The sequence below is a fragment of the Cyanistes caeruleus genome, chromosome 14, assembly GCF_971803275.1.
Source record: "Cyanistes caeruleus chromosome 14, bCyaCae1.hap1.1, whole genome shotgun sequence".
Taxonomy (NCBI): domain Eukaryota; kingdom Metazoa; phylum Chordata; class Aves; order Passeriformes; family Paridae; genus Cyanistes; species Cyanistes caeruleus.
The window spans coordinates 8,329,028-8,346,783 of NC_141714.1; the positions used below are offsets into that span (position 1 = coordinate 8,329,028).

The 17,756-nt window shown below is 40.7% G+C and overlaps 1 protein-coding gene across 11 annotated transcripts in view; it reads right to left on the minus strand.

Annotated features, from left to right (window-relative positions):
• Window positions 1-17,756, minus strand: part of LOC111928712 (serine/threonine-protein kinase PAK 3) — a 117,676-nt gene that overhangs the window by 9,244 nt on the left and 90,676 nt on the right. For all 11 annotated transcript variants that reach the window (XM_086850608.1, XM_086850603.1, XM_086850610.1 and 8 more), the window contains 7 exons: window positions 16,199-16,299; window positions 11,492-11,645; window positions 10,411-10,448; window positions 9,057-9,188; window positions 8,291-8,453; window positions 3,905-3,968; window positions 296-344 (listed from right to left, as the gene is read on the minus strand). In XM_086850608.1, coding sequence (XP_086706734.1) covers window positions 296-344; window positions 3,905-3,968; window positions 8,291-8,453; window positions 9,057-9,188; window positions 10,411-10,448; window positions 11,492-11,645; window positions 16,199-16,299 — 701 coding nt within the window. The remainder of the gene's footprint in view (window positions 1-295; window positions 345-3,904; window positions 3,969-8,290; window positions 8,454-9,056; window positions 9,189-10,410; window positions 10,449-11,491; window positions 11,646-16,198; window positions 16,300-17,756) is intronic.

Below are 17,756 nucleotides of genomic sequence, written 5' to 3' on the forward strand. Positions count from 1 at the left end.
CAGATCCAGTGTTGCTGGAAAGCATGTGGCCACAGTAACTATTCAGTTACCGAGGCACAGAACCACACTGCCCTTTAAAGACCTTTCACTTAAAAGCTGAAGACAGCAGATGATGGATTTTGCCAGCTGACATTGGCCCAGGCTTCAGAGAAACAGCCTTTGCAGGAAAGCTCTACTGGCCACCCAAAGCCCCAGCCACAGCTCACACCAGAGGTGAAAGCTACTAGTACTGCTACAGTTTTGGTGGTACGCAGTGTACCCTAATGCAGAATCTGCTGGGATTTTTGACACTTACCTCTTGTCCTGTGGCAATGTCAATTGCTGTATAAACAGTTCCTGAAGCCCTAGAAACAAGACAGCAGGAGAAACTGAGAAACACTTTAGTCCCTGGAAGTGAAAGCCAGCCCAGGCAAGAGAGCTCTGCTGCCTGGAGTGTTTATACAGGTTTACCCACTCCTCAGCCAACAGCATGACAGCCCACCAGTCCTCTGCCATGCAGGGTGTCCAAGAGAAAATAGTATGTTTAATTATTTTCCATTTTGCTGTGTTGAATTTAGTTTCTTCCCCCCTTTTTCTCTGTGTGTCTATGACTGTGTTTTTTATCATGAAGTGTAACACACAATCCAGTTGGGCCTTCTCACAACTTTAAATTGAATTCATCTGCCAATCTCGGGCAATGTCACACAGTCACTCTGAGAAGCTTGAACATATGACAATCATTTGAGGAAAAGATCAAAATACAACTTTCTCCAGCATGCAAGTAAACAATTTTCTAGCCATCCTGCAAGGTCACAACTACAGCAGGTTAAGGCCTCTATTATTTCACACACAAATTGGGAAGGACTCAGAACAGAGGATACTTAGAGAACTTCTCTGTGTGTCAAGAACCATAGGCAGCTGCTTCTGTTGAGTGCACCTAACACATGAAGGACTCTTCATGGTATCCATGTGTTGCTTTTGTGGTAGTGTTGTAGAGTCACCAGAAATAAATGCTGTACCCATCTGCAGACTAGACAGGGTGGTGTTTGGTTTGCCATCTGCCTTTCCTTCAAAGATGTTCTTCCCCATAATGATGTGAAGGGCTGAAAAGGACCCAGGCAGAGGCAATTTCTTTGGGTTTCAAAGCAACTAGGGGCTTGAAAACTCTTCCTTCTGAGCTTAACCACAGCTTTACACTGCCATCATTTAAGAAGCCCATGTCAGCAGGGGCAGCGAGGCATTTGAGAGTCAGGGAAGGAATTCTCACAAGCAGGAATGTGCATCCAGCAAGTCTATCAGTGACTTGAAGTGCCAAAATCAGTTGTCTCCTTTTCACATGATCCCCTGACTTGTTTGTTTATCTGCAGGCTGAAATATTTCAGAAGCAGTTTAATTCAACAGAGACTTTATGTCTGCATTGAGAGCAATATTCTCATTGGGCATGCTATGCATTCTTTTAATATAAAGGCAAATACATTTTCCTATGAATAACTGACAAGATTAATCCAATTTGTTTTCATAAGAAATCAACAACATTCATTCAGAATTGCTAACACTGTGATGATTCTCCTGAGCAAACTCATATCAGGCTTTATTTCAAAACAGCTGCTGAAACTAAAATGCTTTTGGAATGCTCCAGGCCACCTGTGAAGAGTTTAGATGAAGGTAATTTAAGTAAAGCTGTGAATTAATTGCAGAGGCTTTGTGATTTTGCATTACAAACTTTTACTTCTAAGTAACTAATTTCTGATCAGTAACTTTTAATCAGTTCTGCAGCACCTTGCCTTTAGTGCAGTTAGTCAAGTGCCAGGACTCACCATTAAATCTGCATCACTGTGATGCACTGTGTACTAACCTCATGGCTCCGTACTAATTTGTCTTGCTAAAAGAGCTAACACTGCTCAAGTGAACACAAGGTCTTTATCAAGTGCTAGTTAGAACTAAGTTTCCTTTGGTGTCATCTACATTTTTAGTCACCAGCTGAAGACAGGTGGCAAAACAGGGACTCACCACTGGCCTGTTCTGCAGCACAGGCCTGCTGACTACTCTTCACTGCAAAGTGGCAGTAAAACCATCACAGCATTTATTAACTTCCCAGCTGTATGAAGCCATGAAGTGCAATGTGCTGTATAAACTGCTTTTCCTTACATAAGCAGTTGAACCGTGTCTGCAGTTCTCTGAGCAGCCATACCTCTCCCTGCCTTGCAGTGCTCTCATTAGCAGCTACTGAAAACCTGCTGACTTCAAACACTACAACACTTGCCTTTGGCATAGCTGTACCCAACTCATTGCAGAGATGGCAGCTCAGGAACTGGCACCTGCATTAACTGAGCATATCAGCACCTCCAAGGCAGTGCCACAGCCCAGCACTGCTGCAGACACCCAAACCCCAGTCATGCAGCACTTTGGGTCCTCCTGATCATCCTGTTTGATTACCTTTCTGATGACCTTTCTCTTTAGGATCTTTTCCTATCACAGTAAATTTGCCTGTAGTATTAGAGGCACGAGTTAGTTATAGCAGCACACTCACTCCTCTCCAAGGAGGCTATGCAATCTTCAGGCTGTACTATAAGCTGGAGGAAATCCATTTAGATACCCTTTTAGGCCACATACCAGCTACTTGTTTTTGCACCAGATGTCAAGGCACCATTGTATAAGCTCACTCCTAGAATTATCAAAATAAAACACTGTGAGGGTGATGGTCACATTCTCTCAGTGACAGCAATAATCTGTTTCACACACGTTTATTCTGCTCTCACTTGTTCATCTGACACTTCTCTTCTGAGAGACAGGCACAGCTTGAAGTATCCACTGACATTTTACAAATCACAGTAAGAACAAAACCTTCAGATAGAAAGCAAGTTGGAATTTGAGAAAGGGTTTTTATACAATGAATGGAGCATAAACATCTTCCCACAAGGGCCCTACCTACCAAACCAGAGAGATCTAAGACAAAACCTGCCAGAGAAAGAGCATGAGTGTTTCAGCCTTTCTACAGGACATTAACTATTCTAGGTTAGCAACAAGCTACTCTGAGCTCAGACATCACAGTTAAGGCAGAAAAGTATCTCCTGATGCCAGTGAATAGCTTCTGTCCTACATTGATAGCAGTGTCTTGGTGTTACACAGATGGTGCCAGTCCTCCTGGAACAACAACACTGCCAAGGAAACACTAATGGTGCAGGCGGTACATACTTAAAATGTGAGTCAGATACCTAATTTTGAGGTAAGTTTTTTTGTTCTTGCCTCCTCACATAGGAAATATTACAAATTGATCCAATTTACATTAAGCAAAGCTGAGTTTCAAAAGGGAATGGCTTGGGTGATTATTTTCAATAAATGCCTAAAACCTGCAGCCATGAGGTAGATAATGTATTTTCCTCTGAAGTGCATTAGCAAGTCTATTACTGAATTTTTGGGTTTTACAACCCCTGCTAGAAAAAAGAGCTTATTATTTAATCTCTGGTTTCAGCTTCTAAACTATGTGGCTGTAAGCCTGAACACTGAATATTGTTTAAAGCAAATATTTGAACTAAATGTTATTGAGAGATGTCAGCTATCAGGTGGTAAGTTACTCTTTTAGGTAATAATTCCTCGAGGTATTTCCTTGAGCATGGTTGCATTATTTTCAGACATACAAAAATGATTTCTTCTAAGAAAATAAGCAAAGAAGAGCCACACACCTGAGGGACAGGAGATCTTTCAGGCCCTGCTCCTTGCTGCAGATAAGATACTGTCAGCATCAAGTTGTCTTTAATGATTACTTTTGACCACTGTTACAAATTCTGACCAGTACTGAGAGACAGGAGGATCTAAACCTGATCATATCTGAATACATTTGGAGCTTGCCTATCTTCATGCTTGATATTACACCAGCAAAATACCTGGCCCATGGTTTTGCACAAGTAACTGGGATATGACTTACCCTTGGCCAATTTTTTCAAATCGAGTGTATTTCTTCTTAGGATCTCCCACACTCACAATGCTCCCTGAAAGAAACAAAATGCAAGATTCTCACTTCAAAATAAAGATTCCGCCTTCCAGCAGATCTGAAATGCAGCCCTGCTGTCTGGGGCTTTGAGCCATTTGTGGTCAGTTGTGTAACAACAACAACAGAGGCATCACAGATGGCCTCCGCAAACTGATTTTCTACAGTCCTTTAGGGGTACTTAGACAGGAAACTAAACACAAGGATAAACATTCAGAACAGACAGAGATGAGAAAATAAGAGGCACCAATGCAAGCGTTTCTCTACAAATATTACAAAGAGCTGGAACAACAGTGTATTTTCTTGGAAATAAACATTCTGTGATTCAACAAAGGTTTAATACTTATGTAGATTAAATGTACCTTGTATTCACTTTTTTACGAACAGGTGCCATTTTTGGAAGAGTATCATAACTGTTTCCAGGAGAAAAGGAGATCATCTCAACCTTTCAGCAGTTTGCCAAAAGAATGCCTTTATGTTTGCAGTGAACATCATCTCATGTTACAGTTAAGAATGATGGGATTTCATCAGAACCAGGGCCCCCATCACTGGTTTCTAGGCTAAGTTCTGAAGACACCATTTCAAGAACCACATTACTGGTTTTCAATGTGACATGGACCCGTTACTCACACTGGACTTGCCCTCTCACAACGACACATGCTGTTTTCCTCAAACCAGCAGGATGGGTAAGAAGGACAGCAATGCTCCTGGGGCACTGGTGTGACACAGACAGCTGCCCAAAGGGATGCTGGTCCTGAGCACAGCTGACACGATGCTGAAGTCAGACTAGAGGCTGCTGCCTCCTGGAAACTCCATGCTACAGCAGTGGGATGGTCAAGCTCCACAGTGTGAGCAGGTTTATACCTTCTCATCTCCTGTCCCTCCTTCTAGTCAGTTAGAAGGGAGTCCCAGAGTCCTCTAGTCATGCTTTTCTCTACTGAAGAGTTATTTTGTAGTGAAGACCTGCTCTAGAGAAGCAGAATGAGCTTTATTTTACGCCATGCGTTTCAGTGAGATGAAACTGTGAAAAGTTAACCAGGTTCTGAAGGTGTTACATCCTCAGCTTGGGTTCCTAACACTCCAGTCCATCTGAGTCCTGCAGGCTGGAACAGCAGGGCAGGACCACTTCAGGCCACTTGAGAGTGTTGTGAGCATCCCAGGCAGTAGGCAGGCTCACCCTGCCATCAGCCCTGGCTGGTGTTCCTGGAGCAGTGGGTGAGGGGAGGGAGCATGCAGGGAAAAGAAGACTTCTTCTCCTGCAGCTCCCATTAACACTCTTGCCAAGGACTGCAAAATTGCTTTAGCAGGGAGTGTACCAGATGGTGCTGATGCCCTGTCTTCTTGCTGTGCTGGCAGGCACAGGATTCCTGGATAGGCATCCAGTCAAATGGTCATCTGGATGCTAAAGACCTCTCTGCTCCATAAAAATGGCCTGGACAGGGCAAAAAGGTGTTTGTGACTACTAAGAGGGAATGGTGCATCATCTAGTTTTGTTTTGGATGCACAAGTAAATAAATATGTGTTTGTATTTGTAATACAGGGATACAGCCAGATCAGTCAAAGAAAATACGCTGCAGATCACTGAAGTCTTTCCTTCTGAACTCATCTTCTTAAACTATTTCTGTGATGTATGTTCCAATGTAAGTCCTTAGGAAAACATTTGCATTGAGCCACCATCTTAGGCTTCATTGTCTGCATTCTATCAAGGAAACTACCAGACGAGAAAAAACAGTACTGTTTCTTTAATTAAGCCTTTGGCTTTGAGTCTATTGGATTTTGGCTCTTTCATTAGACACAAACAAAACATCCTAATTACTGCTTTCTTTCCTTCCCATCAGATTCCTGGCATCTCCAAATGGGCAAGAAGGTGTTAAGCAGGGAAAGGTTTAACTTTAGCTTTCAGTGGCATGAACTCCACAATGGGTGATGGGGCCAGACTGTCCCATATGGGACTGTCTCACAACCCTGTGGCTCAAAACCCCATGAGCTCTGCAGCAGTAAATCAATCACTGCTCTAATTCTGTGCTGGGCTGGACAACAGGAACAACACTGTGCTGCCAGTGCCTGGCTAGGTGCTATTTTCAGCAAGTTAATGGAACCGTGTATCTATTAGAACAGATACTACAAGTTCATTCACTTCAGAAAAGAATACAGAGAAGGAGAAAGGTTTTTAAAAATTATTTTCCAAATTTGCCACTAATTTTGAAGTTCAGATTTCCAGAGTTTTTCCTCAAGACTTGAGCAGCTGCTATCCCAAGGCAGTTGCTTGTGGCTGGTTCCCTGTGCTTAAGCCAATGGACATCAAACATTACAGCATTAAAATCAACAAAGTGACAGGTACACAGCTCCCACTCAGAAAAGCACTGCCTGCTCTGGACAAAAGATAAACCTATCAGCTATTCTGATGTCTTTAAGCAGTTTACTTAATCAAGTCCTAAATTAAGTGGATAAGAAAGCTGAATTGGGCCAGTTCTGTTTTATAGTTATCAGTGGAACATAGTCATGATTTCATTACAGACAGAATTTTATTTGATCTTATCTCAATATTACAGGCTTTACTCAATAATAAAACTCTAAAGCTCTAAAAGAACTCAAGCTATTTCAAGCAAAAAAAAATTATGAAGGCAATTTTGGATAAAAAAGGGCAGGGAACATCTTCTTAAAAGTAGCATAGAAACAGTTGTGGGGGAAGTAAGCAAGGTGGAGAAGTCATGAGAGTTAAAATAGAACAAGCACCACACTGCTTAAATATAATTAATTTAAGATTCTAATAAAAAAGCATCATGCCTGTTTTCAGATAGCTTTATGAAAGCACAAAAGTTTTTTCATTGCCCACATCACAGTTTGCCCAAGGCAGACATTCAGACCTTGCTCACTTGGTAGCAAATTGTTAAGAAAGAAAAAGCAGGAAAGCATGTAACATTTCGAAGATATAATCCCCAAAAACTCCAGGGCTCAGTCCCAACTTGGCATATACAGCAGCTTGAATAAATGATAGACATACTTGAGCTCATGGATGCAGGATACCTGTGGGAGAAGCCTGCCTCAAACATTTAGCATCAGCTGAAGAAGCAGAATTTCTCTCTATATAAGCTGACATGTCTGCAGGTAACCACCTGCTCTGGAATTTATTTAATTGTGCCCTCAGTTAAAGCTGTTGAATTTATCTCTTGGATACTCCCTAATGTCAATGAGGTTCATGTCAGCCTGGTAAGGATGCAGGAAACTCTAGGCAAGCAGCTGAAATCTCACAGCTAAGGAAGGCTGTGCAGTCACAGCAGCCATCAGTGCCATGGCAGGTATGACAAGAATGTTGAGCAATGGTAACCACTGAGAAAAAGCCACAGCCAAACAGCACCCTATAACAAGCAGTTGCTACCATTAAAGACATTACTGGCTTTGTGATCTGACAGAAGGAGGTGTAGATCAATCTGCTTTTTTTACTAACAGTTAATGGTAGACACAGAGCACCCTGGGTTCTGTTCTGAATGAAACCATTTAATCTGAGTACTGCACTGGCTGCTGTCACATGCAAGAAGCAAATTAAATTTGTTGCACTGCAGAATCATGAAGGGCTTGAGGTGCTTCAATAGAGTATGATCTGCACAGCGGCTGAGCCAGTGGTTGGAGTTCTAATTATATTAACTGGCTGAGAATTAGCCATGAAAAAGTGCCATGTCATCTGATACAGCGGATGTTCCTTTCAAAGGAGAGGTCACCAACAAAATTGTACAGTTATTATAAAACAAACTGTAGAAGTAGGAGGAGCAATAACAGTTATGAAAAGGACAGAAGGAGAACACCTGGAAGGTGTGTAACTGTCTCAAGGAGAGTTCATTGAGGCTGAAGGAACCAGCTTCGTGCTGCAGTTGTTGACTGGTAAAAAACCCCACACCAATAAAAAACCTCCCACAAACAAAAACCCAACAGATTTTTGCAAAGTATTTTGACTCCAATGACTCATGAGAAGTTAGGAGTCTAAAGAGAATTTGGGAACCCAAACATTCTGTTCCATTTGACCATTAGGACACAGGAGTTCCCTATGTCATTCACTAGGTCACAGCCTTTTCCTCAACAAGAAACAATCTCTGCTTTTGCCTTTAGCACAGAAAGAAGCTCAGGCAAATCCAACCCAGTCCCAGATGCCCTCAGAGGCAGCAGGAACACCCCAAGTGTTCTCTCGCTGCCTCGAAGCACAACAGTTTCTGCCAGGAGCTGTAAATGACTCTGTGACACTAAACTGAGAGAAACATTTGGTACAGCTAATGCTGATGCATGCAGGAAATACACTGCTCTAGCAGACTCGAAATACTCAATACATACTCAGTTTCTCTAGGATCTCCTCATCTGTCATCTTGGATTTTTTTCGCTGCCGGTCTGTGTTTCTGTACAGAGTGTTTGTGTTTGAGTTTTCAGGCTGGGGAGTGGTGGCTTCTTTCGCTGGTGCTGGTGCAGCGGCAGGTTCAATAACAGAGCGTGTGTAGATCTGTGACAAGAAATTTTTTTGTGTCAGAAAGGTGGCTGGCAGAGATGCCTCTGAGATCATATTTCAAGTACAAACCCTTACGAAGATCGTGTCAGCCACATCCAGGACTTTAAAACTGATTTTGCTGTCCACTTCTCAGACAGAACAAGCAAAAATGAAAGGTTACAAGTTCATGGCGAGTTTTGTGTTCAATTTTAATGGATTTTCTGATACAGTTCATGGAGAGGGGCAGGTATCTCCAGAGGACAGTGTGTCCTAAGTATCTTGCCAGGATACGAACTGCATTTTTGGACTGCTATCCCTGCTGACAGGGAGCCTGCACAGCTGGAAAACGTGTCTCATTTTCACATTAGTAACATTAAAGGACATGCCCTTCCCTGATACAAGAAGAAAGTCATGACCCCCATCAAAATCCCAGGATACTGACAATGAATGTGAAAGTTCAAACCCAATTTTCCCAGTGTCAGTGGCTGAAGTGAAGCTCTGTGTCATGACAGGACTTCCTGCCAAGCACCTTCAGTCCCAACCAGCAAGTGCTGCCTGATCAGAAACTTGCAGCTCTGCACTGCACCAAACACAGACCTAATCAAATCTGGCACTTACTGATTTTGTGTGTTCAGGCCGTGGGGCGATAACAGGTGGAGGTTCATTGTCATCTTCCTCCTCTTCATCATCTTCATCCTCTTCTTCAGACACAGAGGGAGCCAGAGGAGGTTCTGATGCTGTTTTTGTGCTCTGTGGACAGACAGCACTGTGAGTGTGTCTCCATCCTGCAACTTTGAAGCTTTGATAGCTACCTACAGCCTTAGTCTTCCTAGATGTTAGAGACCAATCTAGACATGCACATGCTCCTATGGGCCTAAGTTCTAAGTTAAACTCAGCACAACACTTAAAGGTTTAGGTGCATTGAACTTCACCAGTCTCAGCTGCTGCTTGGAGGCAGGGGGTTATATCATGTCATCCCAAAAGTGCTGGTGAAACACACACAAAAAAAAAAAAGCCTTGTGAAGTGTTTACCAACTTCAAAGCTGGCTACAACAGGCTGCTTAGAGAACTGAAGCAAATCAAAGGCACCATTCAACATACTCACACGACTGTCACTCTCTTTAAAATGCCACCCCTTTGGTCCAGTAGAAATACCAGTAAGTGAAGTCCACAGCAAACAGGGAGACCTGAGTCAGTAATTTTGGAAAGCTGTCATGGTGACTGTCTCACTACTGCCCCTGTCTGCTAGACAAAAATACTACAGCATATGCCAAGGTGTCCATACCCACTGGAAGAGCTACTGGAAAGGCTTACTCTGCTCTGGTGAGCACCACACCTCCTCTGAGAAGTGTGTTTTATTAAAGATAAAGGAAGTGGCACTGATTGAAAATCTACGGTGTGAATATTCAAAGATGATTTTCATTTTTTTATATACAGTTGGCTGTGTAATCACAACCTCACGTGAAGCTGCTTAACAGTTTAAAAGAAAAGCCAAATCCCCATTCAGTCACTTGCTATTTAATTCACTAACAATAATCTAATAGATCTGGTCAGTATTAATGTGTATGTCACTCCTATATCTCTGGGATTGCTGTTGCAATCCAGCATTAATTAGAGTGGATGGTTATTTAAAACTTTCCTTCAATGGTAATAGCAAATTAAATATCAATTATAACCTTATTTATATTCAATTATATATCCAGCTGTACTAAGGAGAAATCATGAAACTTGACAGAAATGGGATTCTAAATTTTTAAAACTACACTAAAATGGGCTTATTAGGCAGTGCTGCATATTGTTGTGAATGACAGACACCATGGTTAAAACCAGCCAGCAATCTTCTGTCTGCTAAACCAGACTTTATATTTAAAAAATACCTCAAATGGAAAATCATAAATCAGCCAGGGAAAGTTCATGGCTTGCTCCACAATTCTTAAACACTAGGAACATCAAAGGTTACTTTACCACTCACCGATGGATGAGCTTCTATGTATCCATGGGCACTTTTATCTGCAATGAGCAAAGGAGAATGAACCAGATGCCATTAGAAAGAAATCCTGCCTGTTTTGGAAAAGCCCATAGAACAAGTCAAACCAAATGGAGATTGTTTTTCTTTCACACCATCCCTTCAGGAGCAACAGCAAGGAAGAACACAGGACAAAATTCCAGACTCTGTCTATTTTTTGTCCTGTTTTCCAGTAAATAGACTAAGTAGATAAAGTAAATAGAAATTTAATCAAGAAAATGCAAATTGTTCTTTAACTGTCAATGCTTCTGTTCCACCCAAGATCTAAAGCAGCTTTTTCTCCTTTTTTTCCTATGTTTTATTTTTCTTTTCAATAAATTGCATGCATTAATTCTCATTAGCTTGATGACATTTCCACAGAAAAGCTTCCTCGAAACCCCTGTTTAGCCAAGCAACTCTATTCTGACGAAGCATAAGAACAGCTCCTGGGTTCAGGAGCACACATGAGCTGCTTTGAAGTTTACATTTCATCACAAAGGGAACTGCTATTTTAGCACACAGTAAGCATCAAATTAGTCAAATCCTTTAATTATGGAATTTTGGGAAAAAAATGATTTCTCTCAATCCTGGAGATAAGTGCACAGTTTTTAGAAAGACTGAGAAACTTCTGCATTTTGGAAGTTGTCTTGGTTGAACCTTCAAACTCCTGGAAATGACAAACTCTACTGCCACAGACGATCCTGTGGAGGAAATAGAACTCCAGCAGGTAAATTCCAAATGCTGTCCACACCCTGCTGGCTACAGACATCCCCTTTTTTAGCTGAAGCTGTCAACAGGCACTCTACCAAACTAATGGTATCTTAATGGCATTTTGGTTTCAAAATCTTGGTTAGTTCTAAAAACCTGCAATGAAGCTATTGTCACCATTTTAATGATATTTGGGGGGGAAAAAAGAGAAATGAAATTAATTTCAGGAGTATTCCACAATGTGGAATTGGTTAAGGTTGCTTCCTGACTACTTGAATATTGAACTTTGCTCTGACTTGTTTTGGTGCCTGACCTCCTCTGCTGGGAGACGTCAACTTACCTCCTGATGTAAAACTCATGTATTTTTGGTTGTTAACTGTTTCTTTTGAATCATAAAATTTGAGAACATCTAGAACAGCCTGTGGGTTCTTCTTCTGCTCCAGTTTTGTTATGTTGGAGGTCTGTAGTAGCCTGGCCCACTGCTCTGGAATGCCCTGTAGATGTTGAGTGGAAACAAAGTGGGTTTAGAGTATTTAAAATATGTAGCCTCACAGATCTTTACCATGATTCCATGTTTGCTGTAAGATTACTTGCAGAAATTTTGATTGACACCTTAGAATTAAAATTAGATGCAACATTTCTTCTCTATCAAAAATCTAGCTAAAATCAGGACCCAGCTTTAGAAAGAAAATAAAGTAATGACTATGAGAAGAAAAAAAGGACATGAAACTTCTCTAGAAATCAACTCTGCTCTTCCATGGAATAATGATTTAAGGCTTAAGCTTGTTTGCCTGGTGATTCAGGGCAGACATAACAAGACCATTCTCTATTGGTGGACAACACAGTGTTTTTTAGGAACTTTACAGTGGACTTTTCATGCTTACGAATCCAAACACATTTTGCTGAAATGATCACTGCTGTCTGATTCAAAGGTAAACCCCACTCTGTTACAATTAATTTTCAGCATACCAGGGAACACTGCAGGGTAAAGCATCTGTCTTTCAGCTCTCAAAATCATGATACTGAGCTATACCACAGCTGCAAAGGATGTCTCTAGATTCCTTACTGCAAACATACAGAAACCGAGAACTCAGAAAACAGGCTGAGAGTGGCAAAGCCTTGGATGAATGCTTGGACATGTTATGGGTGAGGTAGAATTTGAAAATTGATCCAATAACTAAAAGCCCCAGCTCCACAATGAAATTCTATTGATAAGAACTTGTTTCAGTTATCCAGGATAATTCCCTAGACTTAACAGCCTGTCATTTCCCCCCTCTTACTGCACAGCTGACATTGCCCAGCAAATTGCAGGGCTCACTGAAGAAAAAATGTGCTAATCTACTTTCATATAGCTTCTTCTCAGAAATTGTCCACAAAACAATGTGTGACATGAGCCTCCAAAGTTTAGGATTGATGAAAAAAAGTGGGAAAAGCCAAGCAACAAATCTACTGCACAGATATCAACCTGCTGCTGCAGTGCTATGACATCTCAAAGAAGCCTTTGGGGCCTGTGACGCACCTCTGGGAGCTTCCCTGGGCACATCTGTGAACCATAGAGATCTGGCTGTAATGGATGTAAATAAAGAAAGAAAAGAAAGTTAAAACAGAATGTGGGAAAACTTAGAAGGTGGTAGGAGAAGAAAACCAATGGGACAGAATGGGCAAAACCCATCTAAAATGAGAGTTACGAGGTGGATACCAAATAGATCAGGTGGTAGACAGGCTACAGGAAGGCAGGTTTAGGAAAACAGAAAAATCACAACTGTTCCAAAGTTTGGAAGCATCATTCCCCCTTCTCTCGCTTTTAAACAGTTTTTCTCTCCTCAAATATACATTCCTGAGAATTAATGCCAATTGACTAGAAAAATTACATGTGTTTTTCCTTGTCAATTTAAATTTAAAAAGAAAAAAAAAGAAAAAAGAAAAAAAAAGAGAAATATCTGGGCTTTTGCTGTTTGACTAGTTTTGAAGCCAGATTACCATTTCTGAATGGCTCTATAAAAGTTTTTTCCAGGCTTGGGTGTTCTCCAGCCCTGAGATCACCATTTGACCAGTGGATAAAGAAGATGATCAAAGTCAGATTGTGAAATCTGGGAGGCTGTACATTGCCACAACACAATCTGTGTGTTTTAGACTGAAAATGAGGACAATTGTAAAGAAATGCTTGATTAGATTAGGAATGTGCAACTTCTTTGGATCTACAGCCACAACTTTTCCCACTTACTAATGGCCTAATTTAGAAGCTTTAAAAGTTTGGCAGGTAACCACATTTTTTTCTAAGAGGAAATGGTTTCAAACATGCATGCCTTACAAAAAACACCCCCCAAAGGCCTGCTAACCACGCTGTCCTTCATTCAGAAAAGGCAACTCATTTTGCAAATAAAGGATCATAAAGCTCTAGCAAGATGCTCCCATCCAACAGTTTCAAACCAATTTTATTCTCTGCTTTAGAAGCCCTGTTTCTTAGCAAATGTGGCTGCTCCAAGCACAATGAAATGGAGATGTAATATTTCTTCATGATGGACAACACAAGTTGGTGCTCAAGCCTGAAAGCCAGAACTCAGGAGCCCATGCAATCGTGCATTAGGATGCATCTAACAGCAATCAGGGGATGCAGCTGGGGGCAATGGTTGATGTCAGAAAATGACCCAATGCATTGCATATAATCAGGAGAGCAGGCACTACTGGCATGACAGCTGCAATAATTCAAAACAAAAAAACCCCTGTGTGTTTGCACATTGATTAGACACTCCCATGGCACTTCCAAACTTTTGAAAGAGGCAGACAGCATGATCACTAGACAGTGGGAATACCAGAACATGGTACGGGCTAGTGGCAGTTCCTTTGAAGGAGGTACTTACCACATGACTACCCAGCTGATACACAGGTTCTATCCAGGTTGGGACAAACCTAACATGCCTAATGTAATGTGTAATGTAATGCCTACATCTGGGATTAGTTGGGACCAATATCTAGTTCTTAATGGTGCAAAAATTCCCTTCCTTTGATTGATGATGGACTCCACTAAGGACTCCACCATTAAGTCCTGTGTTGGCAAGCTGTGCATGGGAAGTCACCTGACCCTTTGGTTAGTTTTGAATTGCTTACAGCCTTCTCAGACTGCAGCACTGCACTTCCACATTTCAAGAATAAGTGTAATTGGAAAACAGACATCTCACATCCATTGCTTGGAAAAGGAGAAAGATATTTAAAAAGAAACTACACTACTGCAATAAAGCTGGACCTATTTAGTCATGGAGAATTGATTTACTCTGTGCTGGCAGTATCTGACAGCAAAAAAAACACCAAAGATGTTAGAGACTGTTTTGAAACACTGGTAGATAATAACAACATTCAAAATATTCCAAGCCTTGATCCCTGAAATACAGGTAGTGAGTGCCTGTGCTGAAGTTTCTTAAGTCTTACATCCCTTTCTGTTCCAGCTCACAGGGACATGAACTAACCAGGACCCTGACCACCAGTCAGGTTATGAGAGAACACATATGTGACCCATTGTGTTTACTTGGAATCAGAAGGAAAAAGTCTCAAACACACAGAAATAAAGGTAGAAGGCAATAAAGCAAGAACAGATATAGAATAAGAACAGCTGAACATCCAATGGGAAGAGAACAGAAAGTGGGAAGGTGAAGACAGACAAGAAGTGACGTAAACACAAAAAGGAGAGAAACAAAGGCATAAAGTAATGTAACATGATATGAAGATAAGGAGAATGGCACTGAAGATTAACTGGAACAATAAAGTGGCTACAGGAAAAGAAAGAGAGGGGAAAAAAAGGAAAAATCAAGATAGAGAGCAGTGAAAATGCAATTTTAAAATTTTATGCAAAGTTTCTGATCAAAAATTATGACATCTGGGCTTTTTAAATATGCATTTAGTCAAGCCCTAGGGTTTGGCACAGAATAAATTTTGAAGTAAGATTTTATGACATCTAATTTTAAAAATCCTAATTAACTAGTCCATTTATTTTAAATGTATCTGTATTTCCTAATTACAAAGGATAATTCTATTTCACTACTCCTTTGAAGACATGCTATAATTAAATGTGTCTTTTTTTCTTCTACTGTTATTCCTACTGTTGCAACTCTAGTGTAGGACACAGAAAGTTTCCAGCTTTCTGAAACCTCTTTGTGAAACAAAAGTAGCAATCAAAGTACAAAATTATGAAGAAATCCCATTTTAGGGCTCAAATTCTGAAAATTAGCCATCCTTTGTCCAGGCAAATGATTTGTCCGATCTTGTTTGGTGCATGCAGTCAGTCAGCACTAGCACAGTCCACAATGATGATTACACAGTCTGACCACTCAGCTCATGGGGCACTACTGCTTGCAGTAGAGTTGCTAATGCTCCTTCTCACCTCCACAGTTTAACAAAATGTAAGCTCACTGCCATCTCAGCTTTAAAGAACAATGGTTTCAGCACCCTATTAGTAATCGGAGAAGAAAAGCTCTGAAATCCCTGCACACTTCAGAGCTTCTATCAGATTCATTTTTCCCAACACTTTGTTGAGATTCAAGATGCAAAAGCTGACAGCTATTTTACTAGTACATAAAGGCTAGAAACACTGATCACCTAGAGTATAAATATATTTTGAAGGATTCTAAATTAAAATGAATGGACTTCCACAGTGCTGCAGCTTTCTGAGTGTCTCCAGAGCAGCTGGACTTTGCATTGAGGCTGGTTGTCTACTATGCATGGGGGGGAGGAATTTTTATGCTTTCCCAAAGACACTGAATAACCAACCCTTGTAGCAGCTTGAGAGACTGGGAAAAGCATACATCTACATTCTTGCTAGTTTTCATTTCCTGCAGACACTCTGCTGACAATCCTTGGAGAGAAAGAAAAAAAAAAAAAAAAAAAAAAAGCAGCCTGAATCAAAAGTTAAGTACTCTAAATCCTAAGCCAAACAAATAAAAGTCTCTTTCTTCACAGCCTGGCTGCTGTGATCTGATGTTTCTGGCAAAAAGAGATTATTTTACCATCAAGAAACTAGAAGTTCTGGTAAACATGAAATACAGAAGTTACTTACTGTGAATTCTCCAGTGACAGCATCAAATCCCACATGAATGGTGTGTTCAAAGTCTGAAGGAAGAGAGATCTCAGGACGTTCCTTCTCTTTCTTCTTGTTGGCTAGAGGCAAAATGTTAACAAGCACTTATTTTCAGAACAGTTTTTCATTTAAAACTTTAAACAATCAGGTGTGCTCAAAATAGTGTTTTAAAAAAGTGGAAAACAAATCAATTAGCATCCATCCAACTTAAGAAACAGACCCAGGTTAACACAATGCCAGCCTGTCAACCCCTGCTAGGGAAGGTCTACCAGGTGTTATTTTATTTTGTTTTTCTTTGAGCCAGTGTGACTGCTGCCAAAGCAAGCTGTTCATGAAATAGCCTTCTTAGGCTACCTATAACCAGTATGATTTATATTTTCAGTTATTTTTTTTCATTGAGTTTTCATATCTAGAAACTAACTTCTATTTGACTTTGTGGGCTCCTGCAGAAGTAAATCACACAGGACACACATATTTATTAGTGTCTGTTCTCCAATATGGTTTGAATCCATTTCAAATTCAGCCAAATCACAGGAAAGGCTTTTTCTCCTACAGGTTCTGTGAAAACCAGCAACTCATGCAATGACTCCTCTTCCAACCAAAAGGCTGAAACAGCAGCTCTGTTTCAGAAAAGACAGAATCTGCCCAGAAACAGAATCCCAGAAATGTCTTTGGAAAAGACATTTTGAGCTCTCAATTAACTAAGACATATGATCATAAAATGCAGGCTTTATTAGCGTCCAGAATTTTTTTCTTCTTAAATCACCAGTATTCCCAGTATGTGGGGTATCTTACTTAAGCAGGCAGTCTTGGAAGAATCTGCATTTGCTTCTCATCTCCATCCCTCTTTACAACCTTTTGAAAATAACATCCCCTGTGGTCATTCATCTTCTGCACTTCCGACTACTGACAAATGACACTTCAGCCCTGTTTTACTGACCATGATTAAGAATGAGTGAAATAAAGGCTGAGGGAAGCTGCCTTCACTTTCCTCCAGTGTTTAAATATTATGTTTGCCAGCTCCGTAGGTTCATCTATGGTTTCATCCAAGGCTGGACTGACCAGTCCAGGTTTGTCTTTGCTCAGGTAATAGCCCCACGAGGCCTCTATTTGTATATTTCTTATTATACCTTACAGCCTCCTTTAAGAGGAAGATGCTCTGCTCTTTGTACTTACAGTCTATTTTGAATGCCTCTAATCCTTTCTCTGCATTGCTGCATCTATCCTCATTAAATAATTGTCATATTTTGTCTGTGCTGCATACCGTACACATTGTTCACGGATGAAATATATTCATTTAGCATTTAGTAAAGATGGCAGCAATAAATCAAATACAAATGCAAAGGCTTTCCCCTTATTTTATCATTAAGATGACGTTGTTTAATTTTCAGGACAGACGTTGCCAGTTAGAAGATGTCATCTGTGTGTAGATAGCAAAACTGGCTTCTTCTACCTCATCATTTGCAAGCTAATGCAGTGAAAATTATATTTAAGGACTGTCAAATTCAGTTCAAAGCAGTTCAGTCAAGTCTAGAAG